This window comes from Chiloscyllium plagiosum, chromosome 2 (genome assembly GCF_004010195.1).
Source record: "Chiloscyllium plagiosum isolate BGI_BamShark_2017 chromosome 2, ASM401019v2, whole genome shotgun sequence".
NCBI lineage: Eukaryota > Metazoa > Chordata > Chondrichthyes > Orectolobiformes > Hemiscylliidae > Chiloscyllium > Chiloscyllium plagiosum.
The window spans coordinates 111,222,323-111,244,524 of record NC_057711.1 but is presented as its reverse complement, the minus strand read 5'-3'; the positions used below and the strand labels follow the sequence as shown (position 1 = coordinate 111,244,524).

The 22,202-nt window shown below is 42.0% G+C and overlaps 1 protein-coding gene across 2 annotated transcripts in view; it reads right to left on the bottom strand.

Annotated features, from left to right (window-relative positions):
• The window catches only part of palm2akap2 (palm2 and akap2 fusion), a 330,335-nt gene that overhangs the window by 141,350 nt on the left and 166,783 nt on the right, over window positions 1-22,202 (bottom strand). For both annotated transcript variants that reach the window (XM_043715729.1, XM_043715738.1), the window contains exons 4-5: window positions 15,276-15,356; window positions 10,833-10,963 (exon numbers count right to left, since the gene is read on the bottom strand). In XM_043715729.1, the coding sequence (XP_043571664.1) occupies window positions 10,833-10,963; window positions 15,276-15,356 (212 nt within the window). The remainder of the gene's footprint in view (window positions 1-10,832; window positions 10,964-15,275; window positions 15,357-22,202) is intronic.

The window sequence follows — 22,202 nt, the reverse complement described above, 5'->3', positions numbered from 1 at the left end:
GTGGGGGGCGTGTCAGCAGAATGCAGGTGAGTTGCGTTGGTGGGGGCAAAAGTGGTGGCAGACACGGCAGTAGGGGTGGCGGAAGTCACTGAGCGTGTGACATCAGTGATGATGTGAGGGGTGGAAGTGATGTCACGTGTGATGCATGAGGAATTGTGAGGGGCGGAAGTGGCTGTGGGAGTGGCCATGATGGGGGCAGAAGTGACATCATCAATCAGCGTGGGGGTGGCAGCTACACCAGCCGCATGGCTAATGGTGTCCGAGCAGTTCCAGAGGCCAGGGGAATCTTCTGGAACGTTTGAGGAGTGCTGGTTATGGAGGTGGATAGATAAAAGTTTGTTGTACTTACAGTTTTTGATGTTTGAGATGGAGTTGAAATACTGTTTGTTGAGAGTATGAATTCTCCTGAGGATGTAGTACAGAGTGGGTCCTTTGCAATTCTGAGAGAGTGTGGCTCTCAGCTGAGGCAGGGCTGACTGTAGAGAGGTTAGGTGCCGGCGCATTGCTGCAAGCGTGGACTGTTACGATGTGCAAATCATACAGCTCTTACTTGCCACAAGCTATTTTTAAAGAGGCAAGAGTCATATTCTATTTTAGGGAGGCGATGGCCTGGTGGTATTATCACTAAGCTAGTAATTGGGAGACTCAGGTAATATTCAGGTAAGTTCAAATCCTATCTTGGCAGATAGCTGAATTTGAATTGAATTAAAAAGTCTGAGATTAAAGGTCTAATGATGACCATGAAACAACTGTCAAGGAAAAGCTGATCTCATTTTCTAATATCCTTCAGGGAAGGAAACTGCCATCCGTACCTGGTCTAGCCTACATGTGACTCCAGACCCACAGCAATGCAGTTGACTCTCAACTACCTTCTTGGCAATAAATGTTAGCCAGCAATGCTCACATCTTGTAAATTGATTTTAAAAAGTTGCAAGTGTGCTGTTCTGTAAATTCGTACTGAACTTGCTCAGCTTCTTTTCATTTTTCATTCCTACTTTCAAGAAAGAAAGCAAGGTTCATTCACAGGAACCTTTCAAACTTCAGTGCAACAGGACTGACGACCATCTGAAGGTTTTTCTCCCATGTTAGAACACAGGTTACAAATAATACAATAAAAATGCTTAAAACTATGAAATGATGGGGCAGGGTAGAAGAATGTAGATTGTTCCCAGTCTCACAAGGCTAAATATAAGGAAAATAAAACAGAACAAGTAAGCCTGCTTTACTCGGGGAGTTGTGACTCTGTAAAATTCATTTGCAGGATTAATGGTTTTGGAAACTCCATTCCAATACTCAAGGTTAAATTGGATCAGTGGCTGGAGGAAAAGGGATAATAGAATCTGCGTATTAGGTGGTTGATATAATTTTAATTCTCTGTTCATGTAGATAATAAAGGCCAACATTGAACTACTGGACCAAATAGCCTGTTTCTATCTTGTGACTTCATATATATTTATAAATATTCATGCATATTAACCAACTATGTCAATAAGACAAGGAAATAGAAATAAAAGATAAACAATCAAACATATTATGGTACTTTCTTTTTTTTCATTCGTTGAAATCGTTATTTATAACTAGTTAAAGCCTTTGCATCATGAACGTGCTTTGGAACCGAATGGATGTCAGTCCCTTTGAAGTAGTAATTTTCAGCAGACAGTTGGCAAGCATTTCTACTGCAGAGTTTCTGGTTAAGAATAGAACAGAAACCATTCATGGAATTCCAATTAAACTGCATAAACAATTAATACATCACTCGAGCCTGCATTTGTGGAGCTGAGGTCTGCAACCTGCTTTACCAGGACTTTCCTTTTTTCAGTCCCAATTCCTTATCAATCTGCAACTCATTATGTTCCTAAAAATAGACTGTTTCAACTGAGCAAGGTATTGTTCTTAAATTGGAAATTAAATGATAGTACAATTAAACAAGCTTGATCAAAATATTTAATCAAACAACAAATGCATAGAGTAAAAATAGAACTGAAATGTTTTTGTTGAATTTAATTTCTCCACTTAGTTTATAATATTATTTTGATGTTAATTTTAGTGGTCACGGTATTTAGGTATTTACTTGGAAGGTTGTCACACTGACCAATTATTCATCACAGTGACTTGCTTCTTTTTAAACTATCCCTCTAACCACTCATGACACCGACTACTTTTCTTTTGTCATTCTTACTAATTATTCACAATACTGACTAGTTTTTAGTTTTATTCACAATACTGACAAGTGTTTTTCTAACCAACCTGCATATTTTTCACTATCCTATCTGGTATTTACCCTGTGTTAGCCAGTTTTTCACTACCCTGATGGGGTTTTCAAAACATAATTGGTTGCTAGTTAACGTACGAGCAGTGCAGTACTTAATTTACTCAGTCTTTCCTGTGCAATATTACGAAAATGTAGTGGGACAAAATCAGAGTACCCTGAGGAAGTCCATGCAGAGACTGGGAGAATGTGCAAACTCCCCACAGATAGTTACCCAAGGGTGGAATTGAACCTGGGTCCCTGGTACTGTGAAGGACCACTGAGCCACCCTATTATGAAGGTCATTTCAGGATTTTGACCCAGCAAGAGTGAAGGGATGATAATCCAGTTGCAAGTCAGATGGTGTGTTGGAAGGGAGTTTGCTGCTGGTGGTGTTTCCAAGCATTTGCTGCCAATCTACGACCTTCTAGGCAGTAGAGGTTGTGAGGTTGGAAGATGCTGTCAAAGGAAGTGTTGCTGAAGCCTATCTTGCTGTGGGTACACACTGCAGCCACTGTGCATTTGTGGTGGAGAGGCTGGATATTTTAGGTGGTGAATGGGGTGCAAATCAAGTGGGCTGCTTTGTCCTGGATGGTTATAAACTTCTTGTGTGTGAGTTGGAACTGCACTCATTCAGGCAAGCAGAGAGTATTATATCACATACTTGATTTATTGTGGAAATTAAGGAGGTGAATTACTTATCACAGAATTTTTAACCTCTTACCTGTTGTCTCTTATTAGAGATGGTTATTGCCTGGCACTCATGGCATGCATGTTACTTGTTGGTTAGGGATAGGGATATGGGGAATGAATAGGAGTGGTACTAACCAAATTGCTCTTCAAAAAGAAAACTGGTGCAGACTTAGTTCCAAGTGGCTTCGTTTCATGCTGCACTATTCTATGACTCTATGATCAACTAGCAAGCAGTAGTAATATTAAACTTATACTGTTTCAGGGAGAAACTTGTGACGTGCGAGCTAAGTCCTTCCATATTGCTCCCTACACCAAAAACCCCCCACCATTTTCCAATAAAAATTTGTAAGCAAGTAACCTGTTTGGTGTTGGCAGCATTGTTGCCTCTAAGTCAGATGTTTGTGACTCCATTGATTTGAACCTAAAATCAAAGCTGACATTACAGTTCAGTACTGAAGGAGTGTTGCATTGTAGGAGGTGTCATTATTCTGGTAGATATAAAATATCTCAATATATAACTTCAAAAATAGTTATGGAATTCTTTCTGGTGCCCCAATCAATATTTATCATACAATACAATACATGACAATAGAGTAGCTGGGCATTATCACACTGTGGGAGCTTGCTATGTACAAATTACCTGTGTGTTGGTGTCATCACTAGACTATTAATTTAGCTAATGTTCTGGGGACCCAGGTTTGAATCCACTGTGGCAATTAGTGGAATTTGGATTCAATTAAAAACAGAACCTGAAATTAAGAATCTACTGATGACCATGAAACCACTGCTGATTGTTGGAAAATCCCATCGGTCTCACTAATGTCTTTCCGGGAAGGAAATCTGCCATTCTCATCTAGTCTGGCCTAACTGTGTCTCCAGACCCACAGCAGTGTGATTAACCCTCAACTGCTCTCTGAAATGGCTAAGCAAGCCATTCATTTCAAGGGCAGTTCGGGGCAGGCATGAAATGCTATCTCAGTCAGCAACGCCCAGGTCACACAAGTGAACAAAAAAGAATTACAGCATTTACTACAATGGTAAAGTGCTTCATTTGCTGCAATGTACTTTGGGATGTCCTGAAGCTATGACAGGCAGAATATAAAAAAAAGCCACTTTTGGTTCATAGTGAATTTTTTGCAGATATCACATAATGTTCATCCTCAAAGGTATGCACCATCTCCAGATGTTCTTGTCCCTAAGGGGCAGCCTCAGTTGATGAATACAGTACATCATGGAATTTTTTCCAGTGCCTTTGGTTGACATTACTATCATTCCTAAATGTGCTTCTGAAGAATGGCCTCTTTCAGCTGGTGTAACCCAGCGTTTCTGACCCCAGCTAATATACTGATCTTGTCTGATACTATGTGCCACTTCTCAAATCTCTATTGATACCAAAGAACACATCTAACTTTTCCATCTCAATGTTTTCTCCTTAAGGCATCACAACAGCACTCCCTCATCGGGAAGCTGACACAGGCAGAATGCACGATCAAAAGTCTGATAGTACAAATTGAATATGCTGTTGCTGCCATTTTAACAAAATTATTACTCCCTAATGGTTATCCAGTAATCCAAAATCCTCTATGAAATTGTAGCTCTAAATTAGGCGACAGTGTTGTGTTGTCTGATGCCATGCACCAGAAGGGGTTAATGTCCCACAACTATTCCATGGCACTGTTTACTGGAATCATACTATATTCAGTAAGTATTGTTGGCAATTCCTTTCATAGACTGATGATTACTGTTTCCTGTAATGGCTGGTAATGAAGTGCTGACAAGTGATTCCATAAACACCTCACACAATGTGGTAAGATGTTATTCATTGCAGCACATCTGATTGAGTCAGATATGGTTTAGGGCTGGAGAGATTCAGTCCATGACCTCTGGATGTCACCTGGGATTTGTCAAATCTAGTTCGATATATTCTTGGAGATTTTGTTGCATGGCCTCCCTCTATCAACTGACCTGCATTCACATCCCCTGCTGTATCCCCATAACCCAGAAAAGCTTTACATGTATCTTTCCAAGCCCCTTTCAACAATTACCACCAAATCTGCTTCAACCAGTCTTGTATTCTGGCGTGGTCTATCCACTATGTAAGTAACTCGCTTCATTTAAGTGAAAGTTATTTCAGTCCTAAATTAACATAACTGTGGATGCTGGAAATCTGAAATAAAAACAGAATTGCTGGAGAAACCCAGCAGGTCGGGAAGTGTCTGTGGAAGGAAACCAGAGTTAATATTTTGAGTGCAATGGACTATTTGAATCCTGTTAGTCTTTTTTCTGCATAACAATAATTCCAATGAAGCAGGCCGAAAAGGAATGGTGTCAGGGCAAAAAAAATTATGAAATATTAAACTAGATTAGTTACAGTGTGGAAACAGGCCCTTCGGCCCATCAAGTCCACACCAACCTGCTGAAGCGCAACCCACCCAGACCCATTCACCCAACACTACGGTCAATTTTAGCTTGGCCAATTCACCTAACCTGCACATCTTTTGGACTACGGGAGGAAACTGGAGCACCCGGAGAAAACCCACGCAGACACGGGGGGAATGTGCAAACTCCACACAGCTAGTCACCTGAGGTAGGAATTGAACCCAGGTCTCTGGTGCTGTGAGTCAGCAGTGCTAACCACTGTGCCACCCACAATTAGCTTGATAGCTTTTTATGTAATGATAAAAGATGTTTGCACTTTTTGTTAAGGGTGGTGTACAAAATTAAGGACCATGAATGTAAGATAGTTACTAATAACTTCAAGAAGAAATTCACAAGAAACTTCTTTATTTGGAGAGTGTCAGGCTTGTAGAAACCATTACCAAACTGAGCTAATGCATTATGCATTTAAAGGAATGTTAGTTAGGTACAAGAAGCAGAAAAAGAATGGAAGGACATCTGATGATGGAGTGTAATAATGAGGAATGGGAAGTGGCATTGATGGAGCATAAACACTACGATAGGCCTGAATGACCTGTTACTGGGCTGTACACTTTACGTAATGCTCTCTCATTCTGTGAGATGCAATTCCATGTTACTGTGTCGAAACAAGGTTAAATTGATTGACTGACAGAACAAGATAAAGGACAATTATTCAATAACAATGCCTAGGTTCAGTTGAGCTAGCACTCTCATACATGTATGGTATTCCCGTCTGGAAAATGTAGCTGCTGTGCGGAAGTAACAGCTTCAAGAACTGAACAGGCTTGTGTATGGCATGAAAGGATATGATTTTAGAAACCGAAGGTGGTGGTGTATTACATTAATATTTCCCATGCATGTAGTAGTCTAAAGTGATGGATGGTGATGGTATAGGCTCCAACCATAACATGGCTGACAAGGAATTTCTCCCAGTCTTATGGCCTGTCATTGGTGCATATTAGAAGTTATTTGAAGGTTGACACTCAAAACTTATTTGACCTCATAATGAATTCACTTTCCTTGGCATCAAATGCTGCAAATTCTGGCTTAGAGACAGGGACAACTATTCGCTACACCATAAGATTTCCTTGAAGTCCAGCTAGGGATGTTAATCTATTTCTTGGAACATAGTGGTTTCCTATGCTATTCTCCATGGAAATACCACCATGGAAAACAGCCTCAATCAGAAATAAGATCTGGAACACTGTAGCGTTGATTCTTTGACCACATTCCTCACAGGGAGCTTGATTTACCAAAGCATTGTAAAGCTTCTCTTGACTATCTTTTGAAATAAAAGGGAACATTTGTTGAAGTTACCCTGGGAGGTGTCAGCTGTGGCTCTGTGAGTAGCACTCCCACCTCTGCGTCAAAAGGTCATGGCTTCAATTCTCACTCTTGACACATAAAAAGATCACTTTAGGTTGCTGCTCCCTAAAGGCTCCCTGCCTTCTCAAGATGGAATAAAAGATCCCATAGCATGACTTGAAGAAGAATAGGGGCAATTGTTGGTGTCTTGGCCAACACTAATCCTCAACCAACATTTTAAAGTTGTTGATATGTCATTTGTCTACATTGCCCACAGTATCCAGGGATGAGCAGGCTAGGTGGATTAACCATGGGAAGCGAAGGGTTACGAGGATAGAGTGGGGGGATAGGTCTGGGTGGGATGCTGTTCATAGGGTTGGTGTGGACTTGATGGGCCTAATGCCTGTTTCCACACTGTAGAAATCCTGTGATTCATTTTATTGCTATCTGGAACTTGCTGAGTACACATTGGCTGCTGAAACGCTGGCTACTCATCAAAAGCACTTCATTGACCGTAAAGCCTTTTGGCACATCCTGAAATTGTGAAAGGTATGATATTGATATGTAACGTCATGATTGAGCAGATACAAGAATTTTGGAAGAGATGTTCTGAGTGGGCTACTTTTTTGATGCTATATGTTCTTTTGTTTAACTTTAAGTGAATTCTTTGACTATTTTTATATGCAGGTATTTAATGGAATAAATAACCCATTGAGCTAGTTCACCATATCACGGAATTGTTATGGTCGAGAAGGGGCTATTTGGCCCACTATATCTATACTAGCTGTCTGAGCACTTTAACCTACTGCCTTTTCCCAATAACAAACATCATAGAACCCCGACAGTGCAGAAACAGGCCAGTCGGCCCAACAGATCTGTGCCGACCCATCTGAAGGACATCCCACCGTACCCTACTTTTACCATGGCTAATCCACCTAATCTGCAAAGCATTGCACTGTGGGAGGAAACTGGAGCATCTAGAGAAAATCCACGCAGACACGGGGAGAACGTGCAAACTCCACACAGACAGTCACCCAAGGCTGGAATCGAATCCGGGTCCCTGGCACTGTGAGGTAGCAGTTTTAACCACTGAGCCACCATGTTGCCCTAATCCTGAATATTATTTCTATTTAAACAATCATCTCATGCCCTCTTGAATGCCTCCACTGAATTTGCCTCCACCAGGCTTTGAAGCCAATTATTCCATCCAAATCTACTTGATGTCTGATAATATTTTGTCTCATCTCACATTTTTTTTGTTTGCAAATTACTTTATATTTGTGCCCTCTGGTTGTGCATTCTTTACTGAAAGGGAATAGTTTCTTCCAAAACAGTTTATGCAAGAAAGGATCAGAATACCTTGACTCTACACTGCTGCTACGAGAAGGATCTATTAATCTTAACACTGGTCCTTCTAATCCAAATAAATCAAAACACCTAGCTAATTTATTTGAACTAATTATCGGTATCCAAATCTGTATTTAACAGGACTCTTAATGGACGAGAACCTTTTCATTTCTTCTGACTTATATAAACACATCCTCTGGACAGTCAGTTCTGTCCTGCCTCACTTAATATCCTGTAAAGCTGACATACATTCCAACTCTCATGGATTTTATAAATCCATTAATGGACTCCAGCTGTAGGCTCTCCCCATTTCATTATTAATTGTATCTTTGTGGTTAGAATATCATTATATATCAGTGGGTGATTCGTGTGATGGACTCTCACAAGACAGGCTCTGATCATATGTCTGCATAATGATGTGAAAGTGTATTAAAGGTGTGCACAATAAAAAAAGAGCCATTTGGCCCATTGCACCTTTGCCAGCCCTTTAGAAGTTCCCTTCTACCTTGCCTTTTCCACTAAAGCTCTGCATTTTTTCCTCTCCATCTATTTATCCAACTTGTTCTTTGAAAGTTGCTTTTTAACCACTTCCATGACCTGATGAGGCAGTGAATTCCAGGTCAGAACATGTTACATCACAAAAAAAATTCCCATTGTTCTCCTTTGTCTTATTGCAATTTCTATCAATCTGCATCCTCTGGTCACTAGCCATTCCACATTCATTTACTCAATGGAAACTTAAGGTGTTGTCTTTTCAGAAGTTAATTACCTTTCAGACCAGAATTTAGATATTTCTCTGGTTACCAATCGAAGCTCACCAAAGTAGCTCACTTTATCCACAATCATTTTGCTTCCAACTGTAGAACAAAAAGTTAACACTTGGCTATAGGAAAGGGCTTATGCCTGAAGAAGGGCTTATGCCCGAAACGTCGATTCTCCTGCTCCTTTGATGCTGCGTGACCTGCTGCGCTTTTCCAGCAACACATTTTTCAGCTCTGATCTCCAGCATCTGCAGTCCTCACTTTCTCCTATTGGAAAGCTAAGTCAGTCATGAATAATAGATCACATGACGATGGTGAGTCTCTGAAGAGAGAGAAGCAAAAGTCTGGACCTTGTGCTAACTGTAATTGTACATAGTTAGCAAAATGTGAATAAACGTTGCTTTGAAAATACCATAGCTTCCTGTGAGCTCTCTATAATATTCTACCTCACCTGACCTCCTCCAAGGCAAATCACAACGGAACAACCAGGTACCAGTTGGGACTCATTCAACATCTCAAAGTACCAATTCATTCACTGTGTGATTGGGCATATGTTTCCTCCACCTTATAGTAGCAGAGGGCAGAGGCAGGGAAAAAAATGTTTCCTTTTCGTTAGGGCTTTTCATCAGTTTAAGTCAACACCCATCCAACTCAGTTGTCGTGACCCTGTGTTGTGCAGATGGATGTGAACTACAGTCAGATTTTTGGTTTCCTGTCTTTGTTGCTAGCTTCTGTGTCTCTGTCTATTTTCAGAATCTTTGGACTTAAACCATTATTTCAAAGTGATGATTTGGAGACGCCGGTGTTGGACTGGGGTGTACAAAGTTAAAAATCACAAAACACTTCTCCACAATCACCTGATAAAGGAGCAGTACTCTGAAAGCCAGTGTTTTCACTAATAGTGCATGATGGAGCTTCTCCATTAACTGTACAGCTATCATTAACAGAAGGCACCTGCTGATTGAGATATGAATTTAAGAAATGTATTTAAAGTAATGTTTGTTGAGATTTTGGTCACTTTCCAAACAGAAGTAATGTGGTATTCCAATTCAAGACATAAACCACATTTTGGTGATAAACAGTGCTTTGGAGTTGTTAAATGTGACACATTTAAGCCTTAGGGTTCTGATATTCAAACTATTCAGGGTTTATACCATTGAAAATATTTAATTCAATCAATTACTTCTCTTTTACTGCTGGCAGTTAGCTTAGGCCTACATTCATTGCCTCTACTTTGCTGATTAAGCTGACTGCTTCTCAAGGTTGTCACCACACACACTCAACAGCCCTCAGTGCCTCTCCTTTCCAGGTTGACCTGGTCCACAATTATTGGCATATGATTCCATCGGATGAGGCAGGAGAACATGGTCTTTATCGACGACTCATGAGTGTGTAAGTGCACTAAACGCCATTAGACGTATTGGCAGTGGAAAAAACACAGGCTACTGTCACCTTCTGTCAGACAATAGATTCCAAGTTGTTATCTTTAGAGTATTGCACTTTGCTACATAACCTTGGCAACTTTTGAAAACAAGACAGTTTTGCCCTTTCTAGCACCAGGACAGTTTTACCCTTTCTTTTTACCAACATGGTATGGGCTGGGTATCAAATCAGGAACCTTCCTTTTGTCCTTGTCCCAACCGTCATGTTGCTCAAAATCTTGCTCATTTCTAGCTTTCCCAGTTCTGATGAAAGGTCATCAACCTGCAAATTTAGCACTATTCCCCACCCAGCAGATGCCACCTAAATTGGCTAAGTATTTCCAGCATTTTCTGTTCTTATTTCAGTAATTTCCAGCAACTGAGCTATCCTATTTGCCGATCAGAGATCTTCCTTATGTTTTTGGATCAGTTCAATGCTTGGGAGGGTTCCTTTTCAGTGAATCCACAAGCATGCAGGTGGTGAACCGGTCAGCCATTATTTCCGCCACATTTCTACATCTCTCATGTAAATGCACCCCTTTTCTTAAGCCAATCAGAATTGAGATTCTGATTTGTTGTTTCTGACAGGAAGTAGATCATTAACTGATAATGGTTTTTATTTGTTCACACCCATCTAACCTGCTAATGGCTTCCTCCAGTTTTTTTGCCTTGCTCTCATCCAATTGGAGTTGCTTACTTCTGGCGTCTTCCTCTTCAGCTGACACAGCAGGGATCCCTTGCAGCAGCCATCTCTCTCGCGTGGCTTTGGACTGATTGGAAGGGAAGAAAAATCCAATGAAAACTTTACTCTGTTAAATAGACAATTCAAAACCCAGTACCATTGATCTCCAATTCCCATCTCTCCATCACTGGCATTTGTGCCAACAGCTCTAAACTGTGGAATTCCCTCCTTTAATAGTGGCACGGTGGCTCAGTGGTTAGCACAGCTACCTCACGGTCCCAGGTTCGATTCCAGCCTCTGGTTGACTGTCTGTGTGGAGTTTATACATTCTCCCCGTGTTTGCTCCGGTTTCCTTCCACAGTCCAAAGATGTGCAGGTCAGCTGAGTTGGCCATGCTAAATTGCCCATAGGTTAGGTGCGTTAGTCAGAGAGAAATAGGTCTGAGTGGGTTACTCTTCGGATGGTTGGTGTGGACTTGTTGGGCTGAAGGGCCTGTTTCCACACTGTAGCGAATCTAATCTAAAACTTCACCATCACTCTAACCCCTCTCCTCATCGAACATGCTCTTATGTCTTTGACTGCACTTTTGGTCTCCTATCCTAATACCTCCTCATTATGTTCAGCGTTAAATTTTGTCTGGTGACTTCCTTGTGAAACGTGTGATATTCTAATGCAATAACAGAGGGTTTGTGCAAATGAACATTGGTGTAATTCTGTAAAATTTCAATCATTCAGGGACTTGAAGTTCTTGATCTGAGCTTGGTTTCAGCTGTTTGAATGGGACGTGGAATCTATCTGAATGGTTCTGCGGATTTATCCACTGCTGAGCCACTGATACAGTAACAAGCAATATTTCCATATTTGGGAGTTTCTGCGCAGAAGTGGGTAAAATAAAAACATCAATTACAAAGCCACTCTGCAGGGTAGATGCTTTCGCAGGCCACACATCTGCAAACATTTTTAGTTAATCTCACCTGTCTCATTTTAGAGTTATAGAGCTGTACATCATGGAAACAGACCCTTCAGTCCAACTTGTCCATGCCAACCAGATATCCTAATTAATCCAGTTCCTTTAGTTTTCCTACAGTGAATAAAAGTTCTCCGCCATATGCCATTGATAGTGCAAACATTACCCTCAGCTCATTGCAGAAGTTACTTGAATATTACTGAAAGTAATCGTTGAAACTTTTCAATCATCAGGAAAATTTGCAAGAAATACAAAGGGGAATCACATGTAGTGTTTTTTGGTTGGTAAGTGGACTCTAATTGATAGAGGCATTGCCACGGAGAGTGCACCCATTAATGCCGATTAACAGTGTAGCTTTGTATTGACAATTAGATTGTTTAATATTTGTTGCTCAGGTCAAAATGTTTTCAGGAATAACCAAACAACAACTCACATTCACGTAGCACCTTTACTTTATTGAAATGTTCTAAAAGATGAAAATAGAGGACAAGGTTTTGTTTTCAGGGTTAGGATTCCAATACCTGGATCAATAGAGGATCCTTATCTCATGCTGTGCCAGGCGCAGACACATGGCTTCCATTTTGCTTACCTTAGAGGCTAGAGGGCACTCTCACCACCCAATTAAGGAAGGCAGGGGAACTTTCAGGGTTGGAGGGCCAATAGGAAGACGTTGAACAGAGAAGAGGCTGTACCCTGCTGTTTGAAGTAGGAGGAAATGTGTATGAGAGAGAGAGGGGTGATTCATTCTGAGATAGCCTTACAAGACTTGCGTTTCTGCATTCGAAAATGAGCACAGCTTTGAGGTCACAATTGTAGAGCTGTGGCCAAGTGTGTGATCGGGGGCAGGGGCCGAGGGGGAGAAATTCCTCCTCACCTCAGTTCTACAGGGTAATCCCTTCACTCTGAGGCTGTGCCCTTGGGTCTTAGTCTCTCCTACTGTTGGAAACATCTCCTTTACTCCACTCTATGCAGGCCTCTCAGTATTCTGTAAGTTTGAATCAGATCTCCCTCATCCTTCTAAACTCCATCGAGTATAGATCCAGAACCTTCAACCTCTCCTCATACAACAAGCCCTTCATCTGTGGAATCGTTCTTGAGAATGTCCTCCAGGCCCCCTCCAACGCCAGCCCATCATTCCTGAGATAAGGTGCCGAAAACTACTCACAATATTCCAAATGTTGTCTGAACACTGCCTTATACAGCCTCAACAGTACATCCTTGGTCTTGTATTCTAGCCCTTTTGATATGAATGCTAACATTGCATTTGACTTCCTAACTGCCAACTGAACCTGCATGTTAATCATAAGAAAATACTGAACTAGAACACCCAAGTCCCTTTGTACTTCAGATTTCCAAAGCCTTTCCGCATTTAGAAAGTAGTCTTTACCTCTACTCTTCCTCCAAAGTTCATTACCCTCACACTTATCCACATTGTTTTACATTTGCCCCTTCTTTGTCCCACTCTCCTAGCCTGCCCAAGTCCTTCTGTGGTCTCCCTGATTACTCAACATTACATTTGAAACAATGATTAAGAATTTATAAACGTATTTCAGTTTCTATGCCTGTATAATCACTAACTTCAGCTGATGTCAACTGACTTCAGCATCAAGGGTCCTGAACAGCTGCTGCCTGCACATGTCAATGAATGTTTTGGGGTAGCACAATGGCTCTATAGTTAGCACTGCTGCCTCACAGCGCCAGGGACCCAGGTTTGATTCCAGCCTCGGGCAACTGTCTGTGTGGAGTTTGCACATTCTCCCACTGTATGCGTGGGTTTGCTCCAAGTGCTCCAGTTTCCTCGCACAGACCAAAGATGTGCAGTTTAGGTGAATTGGCCATGCTAAATTGCCCATAGTGTTCAGGGAGGTGTAGGTTAGGTGCATTAGTCAGGGGGAATTGTAGGGGAATAGATCTGGGTGGGATACTCTTCGGAGGATCGGTGTGGACTTGCTGGGCCAAAAGACCTGTTTTCACATTGTGGGAATTCTAATTCTAACCCTAACATTTTTTACAAATTTGCACTTTGTAAGAGGATGATTCAGTATATGAACACAGTGCTTCAGAGCTAATGGTTACAGATGTGGATTGGAATGGAAGGTGAAGCCCATCCACGTGATTTGCCTGACACAGCAGTGGTAAGTAGTGGAAATTGTATTGAAGGAAACACTTTGTTGACAGCTGGCGTGTGTAAAAGAAAAACTCTCCACCACCTGAATTTTGCAAATTTCATGAGGAATTTCTCAGTTAAGACTTGACATCACTGAAGTTGACAGCAACAGCTTTCACTGGCTCCTGTGATCTGTTCTGACTTGATCAGGCCTTTCACTAGACCAAAACTCCTTTTATAGTGGAATGGACCCTTTTGACAGTTGATGGGCCATTGATTAAAAATCACTGCCACAACCCACAGTTGGCATGCAAACGCTTTCCAGTTAACAGATTTATTACCATGTTTGTTGGACTTGAATTAAATCCATATTTTGCAGTAGTGCTCATTTTTTGTAACATATTTGTTTGGCAGTCATGTTCTTCCCCTGTGGCCTATGAAGTATAACTTCTTTTAAAAAATGCCATGTGGAACCAGTTAAGAATGAAGAACAGGAGAAACAGGAGCAGGAGGTCACATGGGCCTCAGGCCTTCACTGCTGTTCAGTGAGATTATGGCTGATTTGGAATCATGATGTACTAAACTAGATCATCTTTATCAACTTAAAAATAGAACCTCTGCTCTTACTTGGTCTCTGTAGCCATGACAGACCAACTCACCCTCTCTCCTTGGGTGTTGAAGATAAGGCCCAAGTGAAATGGGGCACTTTTATCCCAGTTCTATGTTGGCAGGGCAAGTGACAAAAGTCTTGGTGGAAGGTCAGTTTTAAAGGATTACTTGAAAGAGAAGACAATGGTTGGAGAGGCAGAGTGGTTGAGGGAAGGAATTTTTGCAGTTTACGGCTAGGCAGCTGAAGGCACAGCCCGAAATGGTGGAGTGATCGGTGATGCATAAAATGTTCAGGATTAGGGGTGCACAGGTGTCTACATAGCGATATAGAAAGGCCACTGTGGTGCTATACAGAACTGAGCAGTTAGTAGTGCTGAGCATATTGACAAGGCTTAGTGGGAAAGATCTAATTTCCATGCTCAATACAGCAAGAAGGGATATTAACGTAAGGTTAGAAAGAAGTTCCTTTTTTTTGGAAGACTGCCAGTTCCGACACTCAAACATCAAATAAATCTCACCTTCCCACCTCCCCACCATGAAAATATTCAACATCGAAAGTAACGCAACAACTCACACAAACATTTATAATGTCACCTGGATAGAGGACTTTGCCAGTGTTTAATGGTACAAAATAATTAGCCATACGTGCAATGAATGAATATGATTGCATTGAGGTTGTGAAACATTTATGCTGTGCTTTGCTATCAGTCTCCCTACCTTATGGTGCTGCAGCTGAAGTATTTTATCATCGAGCTGGTGTCTTTTGTCTTCTATTTCCGTCTGCCTCCGCCTTTTCTCCTTTCGAGAGAGAGACAAAGCGAAAGTATGTAGTAAACAGGTAGGTGATTACCAGTCTAATTCTTTTCTTTACATTTCTATGTGAGCCAATAGACATTTTTTTTAAACAAATTTGTATTTTCTCTCTGATGCACTTCAGCAAGGAATATAACAAATAATTCAATAGTGCAACACTGTGGTCAGTACTTTAAGTTTTACCAGTTATGACACTAACAATGTGGTATTTCTAATAACATGCGTAGGAGATTGCAGTGCATTGGTGTTGTTCCTGTTGAGAGGGTTGACTAATGAGGGGGGATTGAGTAGACTGGGACTATACTCCTTGGAATTTAGAAGAATGAGGGGGGGATTTTATAGAAATACATAAAACGATGAAGGGAATAGATAAGGTAGAAGTAGGGAGGCTGTTTCCACTGGCAGGTGAAATTAGAACTTCGGATTATAGCCTCAAAATAAGGGTGAGCAGATTTAGGACTGAGTTCAGGAGGAATTTCTTCACCCTCAACAAGCACACGGATGGCAGTAAATTAGGTTAATCTTAGATTAAGATAAATGCTTGACGCAACATCGTGGGCCGAAGGGCCTGTACTGTGCTGTACTGTTCTATGTTCTATTAAAGGTTTGTGAATCTGTGGAATTCCCTGCCCAGTGAACCAGTTGAGGATACCTCATTGAATGTTTTTTGGGCAAAGATAAATAGGTTTTTGACCAGTAAAAGAATTAAGGGTTATAGTGAATTGGTGGAGTTGAGTCCATGGAAAGATCAACCATGATCTTTTTGGATGGTGGAGTAGGCTCGATGGGCCAGATGGCCTACTCCTGCTTCTAGTTCTAATGTTCTTGTAACTCATAATCCAGTGATCCCCACCTAATTCTCACAAGTTCAAATCTCACCATGGCAGCTGGTGGAATTTAAATTTAACTGATAAAATCTAGAATGGAAAACAAATCTCAGTTGTGGTTATGATAAAATTTATTGTTTAAAAATCACATCTGGTTCACTAATGTCCTTTTATGGAAGGAAATGTGCAATCCTTACATGGTCTGGACTACTTATGTAGTTGACTCTTAAATGGCCTCTGAAATAGCCTAGCAGCCCTCACAATTCAAGGATGGGTGAGCAACAAATGATGGTGTTCCCAGCAACATCTACATCCCAAAGAATGAAGAAAAGTCAAACTAGCTTAAAGAAAGAAAGGAATATTTGCATTTTAATAGCACCTTTCACAACGTCTGGATATTGCAGTGTTTTACAGCTAAACACATACTATTGAAATGTCGTCACCATAAGGAAAGTCATGGAAATAGCCATTTTGTGTACAGTCATCTCCCATAAACATCAAGGTGATAGTGGTCTGCTGTTCATAGAATCCCTACAGTGTGAAAGCAGACCATTCAGCCTATCAGGTCTATACTGACCCTCTGAAGAGCATCCCCCTCAGACCCACTAGCCTATCCCTGTAACCCTGCATTTCACAAGGCTAATCCCAGCTAGCCTGCCTGACCCTGGATACCACGGACAATTTAATATGGCCAATCCACCTAACCCACACATCTTTGGGCAGTGGGATGAAACCAGAGCACCAGGAGGAAACCCATGCAGACACTGGGAGGAAATACAAACTCCACACAGACAGTCGCCCGAGGGTGGAGCCAAACCTGAGTCCCTGGCACAATGAGGCAGCTGTGCTAACCACTGAGCCACCGTGCCACCTTTTTGCTTTGTATCAGTCAATAACTAAATATGAGCCACAGCATCAGGGAAAGTTTCTTCAAAATAGTTTCAAATGGTTTATTCACGCTCACCAGAGAGGGCCTCAGTTTTATCTTTCATCTGAAACAGTGGCACATCTGACAGTGCGGCACATCTGTGTGTTGTTTTGGAGTGCCAACCTACATTCTGTGTTCAACCTTTGGAATATGGCTTGAACTCTCAAGTTCTGACTCACGGCAATAGTGCTGCCCACTGAGACAGGGCTGATAGCCAGACATCAATGTCAGTAGAAATAACATTGTGAAGCGATACAAACAAGCTACAAATCTGCCCATTTTTCAATGTCTCATCATTCAACTCAAGTTTTACAAATTAAAAATAACATCATAATATATAATTTTGACATAACTGTAAGGAGACATAAAGCAGAAGCTTTTCGTGTCAGGATTAGGAAGCAAGAAACAGACGTGAACAATGGGAGACTACTTTATACAGCAGAATAAGAGTATGCATTTTGGTCGGGCCATCATGAAGATACAGCGGGAACAGTTAACTGTCAATCTTAGTTCTCAGATCGGGCAGATGGATTCTGGTTGGTCAGTGTGTTGTCATAGGAGTGGTGGCAATGTAGAGGTTGGATGTCTCCATGATCCATTTTCTCCGTGATGAAAAAAAATGCAATGTATGTACAAGTTCCTTTAGCCCACATTAAACAGAGTCCTGCGTATTAATACATTTGGCTTCATGAATGCTTGACACTGCAAGACCAATTGATAATTTTAAATTGGTTTAAATTATCTGGATTACTGTAGAACATGGTATTCTGTGGCTTGCAAGCATATTAGTTAAGAATGATTGGCACAACACCCACGGCGAATTGTCAGTATGATGTGTTCTCCACTGGTTACTGACTCAAATGGCTGATGTACCCAGCAGGGAGAAAGTGAGGGCTGCAGATGCTGGAGATTAGAGTCACGGGTGTGATGCTGGAAAAGCACAGCAGGTCAGGCAGCATCCGAGGAGCAGGAGAATCGACGTCTCGGGCAAGGAATGAGGCTTGTAGGCAGAGGGGGTGCAGAGATAAATAGGAGGGGGATGGGGCTGGGGAGAAGGTAGCTGAGAGTGTGATAGGTAGATGGAGATGGGGGTAAACGTGATAGGTTGGAGAGGAGGGTGGAGCAGATTGGTGGGAAGGAAGATGGACAGGTAGGAAAGGTCATGAGGGCGGTGCTGAGTTGGAAGGTTGGAACAGGGAAAAGGTGGGTGGAGAGGAAATGAGGAAACTGGTGAAGTCCACATTGATGCCGTGAGGATGGAGGGTCCCAAGGTGGAAGATGAAGCATTCTTCTTCCAGGTGTTGGGTGGTTGGGGTGTGGCAATGGAGGAAGACCAGGACCTGCATGTCCTTGGTGTAGTGGGAGGGGGGGGGGTTGAAGTGTTCGGCCACAGGGCGGTGGGGTTTGTTGGTGCGGAGCTGTCCTGGAGATGTTCTCTGAAGTGCGCTGCAAGTAGGTGTCCTGTCTCCTCAGGGAGAGGAGACTGCATCAGGAGCAACGGATACAGTAAATGACATGGTGGAAGTGCAGGCAAAACTCTGATGGATGTGGAAGGCTCCTTTGGGGCCTTGGATGGAGGTGGGGGGGGAGGTGTGGGCGCAGGCTTTGCAATTCCTGTGGTGGCAGGGGAAAGTGCCGGGAGGGGAGGATGGGTTGGTTGGGGGCGTGGACCTGACAAGAAGAGTCACGGAGGCAATGGTCTTTACGGAACACGGATAGGGCTGGGGGGAATATATCTTTGGTGATGGGATCCATTTGCAGGTGGCAGAAATGGCGGAGGATGATGCAATGAATACGGAGGTTTGTAGATTGGAAGGTGAGGACGGGAGGGAGGGGCTCTATCCTTGCTCAGCATCACCATGCCACTTGTATGGGAGGGCAAACGTCCTTTTGGATTGATCGCAGCATCCTGTTGGTGGAAATTAAAAGTGCTGGTAGGTTAACAAAATAGCTTGCTTTTTCACAATTTGAAATACTGCTATGAATGTACATTCTGTTAAAATGGAGACATATGGCTTAAGATCTGAAATTTTGAAATCGAATTTTAACTTATTTAATCTTTGTCATGTTTGGCATTACTTTGCATCCTCTCACTAGCAAGCAAGGAAACCAAAAGAAAGGGATTTGTGATGTATAGTGCAAAATTTTATCATTTACTCCGTACCAAATGAGCCCCTGTTTAACATTCCATGTAAAACCACTCTGTGGGGAACTCACTTCCAAACCTATGACCTTGTAAGGACAAGGGCAACAGTCACATGGGAGCATCACTTGAACCTGCAAGGTCCCCTTCAAACCTCACAGCAATCTGACCTGAGATCACATCACTACTCCTTCAGTGTCACTGGGACAAGGTCCTGGAACGCACATCCCAGCAACTCTGTGGCATACCTTAGCTCCGTGGACTGCAGCAGTTCAAGAAAGTAACTCAACACTACCTTCTCAAGGGCAATTGGGGATGGGCAAAAAATAGTGACTGAGCAAATGACACCCACATCCCATGAGTGAAGGGAAAAAGCACGAAGTTTCTCTTCGGATTGTGAAAATATGATTTGCATGTCCCTTTTAAAGTGCTGGGAATTATTTTTAGCGACTAAGCAATTCATCTGACTTCATGACTAAAAGGTCACAGTAGGACACCTGATAAATCTCTGACAGAAAACAGAACAAAACTGCAAAGTGTAGTTCATAAAATAAACCAACCCGACCTTGCCAACATTTATATTATGAAGAAGAAACAATGTCAGAACATTGTCCAGATTCTCATTCCCTTTGCCAAGGCCTTGAAGAGTACAGAGATTTGGAGATAGCAGGCAATCAATCATTTGAAAATAGTAAATAATGTTACATTTAAAGCTTACTAGTAACAAAATATGATGGAGCAATTTTAATCCTAACCACCTGGTGAGAACTTGGTGGGTGGCCAAATGAAGCTTCTACCCTTGAGAAAGTTGCCTGAGAAATGTCGATTCAGATTTCTGAACTGCCCTTAATGCTAGTGGCATCCTTCTGTAAGAATGGGAATTGGGTCCAAGCACACCATCGGGTTCTCTGTACAGTTGAACTTGTCTTGACAAATCAAAGAGCACTGGCGCCTTGCTGGGAACGTCAAGCAGCCTCAAACATTGTGGGGTCAGGAGGATGAGGGAATGCAGGTCTGACAGAGAACAATGTGGCTCTCCTGGCCCTGACTATCTTCACTTTCCATCTGTGAGAACCTTCTAGAAACTTCCTCCGTGAACCTTCCTTGGTGCTTGACTCTCCAGAAGTCACCAGTTACTTTCCATTCTTTGTGTGAACACAACTGCTGGGGAAGAAATCCCTGACTTGTAGTGCCATCTGTTGCTGTTGTACTTTGTTTTCCCTAAGAGCTTGTGCTCAAGAATCTGTACTTAGGTACCTTTGTACCTAAGATGGTGCTGTGGTTGGCAACTTACGAACTTTTGACTGTACTCATGTGAGTACCTGTGACAATAAAGCTAATTTAATTCAACTTTTAACTCTAACCTTGCACTGCCTATAAATGTTGACTCATCCTGAAATCTGTTGCACATTTCCTAGCTTGCACCAAATCCTATTCACCCATTACCTCTGTGTGCATGACGTTTATTGGGTCTCAGTTTGGCAATATCTCCATTTTAAATTACTCATCCTTTTTTTCCCCAAAACCTCCATGGTCTTGGCTCTCTCCATCTGTCTCCATCTTCTCCAAACCCACAATACTCTGGGATATTGATGTTCTCCAAGTCCGGCTATTTGGCTAGCCCTAATTTTCACTAATCTTCCATTTATAGCTATGCTGTCAAGATTCTAGATGCTGGAATTCTCGCAGTACATCTCTTAATTTTAAGAAGCTCCTTGAAAGCACTTGCTTTGAGTGAGTGTTTTGGCCACTTGTTCCAGAACGTTACTGTGTGGTTCAGTATCAGATTTTGTCTGAGAATTTCCCAAGATGCAGCTTGACAAGTTTTGGTATATTAAAGGTGAAACAGAAATAAAAGTTGCCAACCAGCTAACAGCAAGCTGTCCCACAATTAAAAGAGTGGCCAATATTTTCTGAAGTGATTACTTCTGCCGTGAAGCCAGTATTGAACTATGATAGAGCTGTCTTATTGAGTATATTCCAGTCTAGAAATACCTGCTCTTTTAAGCCTGTCACGTGACATCACAAACACATGTGTTGTTCTGTAGTAAAGGCACTCACTTTGCCTGTAATCACCCAGTAATGTGATAAGACCATAAGGAATAGGAACAGCGGTAGACCCTACTGATCAAGAATCTAACTATCTTAGCATTTGATATACATAGGACTCTGCTGTCACAGCTCTTGATGGCAAAGAATTCCAAAGACACTCAAGTCAACGTGGCTTTGTGTGTGGGAAATCATGTCTCATAAATGTGATTGAGTTTTTTGAAGAAGTAACAAAGAGAATTGATGAGGGCAGCGCAGTAGATGTGATCTATATGGCCTTCAGCAAGGCATTCGACAAGGTTCACCATGGGAGGCTGGTTAGCAAGGTTAGATCTCATGGAATACAGGGAGAACTAGCCATTTGGATACAGAACTGGCTCAAAGGTAGAAGACAGTGGGTGGTGGTGGGTTGTTTTTCAGACTGGAGGCCTGTGACCAGTGGAGTGCCACAAGGATCGATGCTGGGTCTTCTACTTTTTGTCATTTATATAAATGATTTGGATGCGAGCATAAGAGGTATGGTTAGTACGTTTGCAGATGACACCAACATTGGAGGTGTGGTGGACAGCGAAGAAGGTTACCTCAGATTACAACAGGATTTTGATCAGACGGGCCAATGGGCTGAGAAGTGGCAGATGGAGCTTAATTCAGATAAATGTGAGGTGCTGCATCTTGGGAAAGCAAATCTTAGCAGGACTTATACACTTAATGGTAAGGTCCTAGGGAGTGTTGCTGAACAAAGAGACCATGGAGTGCTGGTTCATAACTTCTTGAAAGTGGAGTCACAGGTAGATAGGATAGTGAAGAAAGCATTTGGTATGCTTTCCTTTCTTGGTCAGAGTATTCAGTACAGGAGTTGGGAGGTCATGTTGTGGCTGTACAGG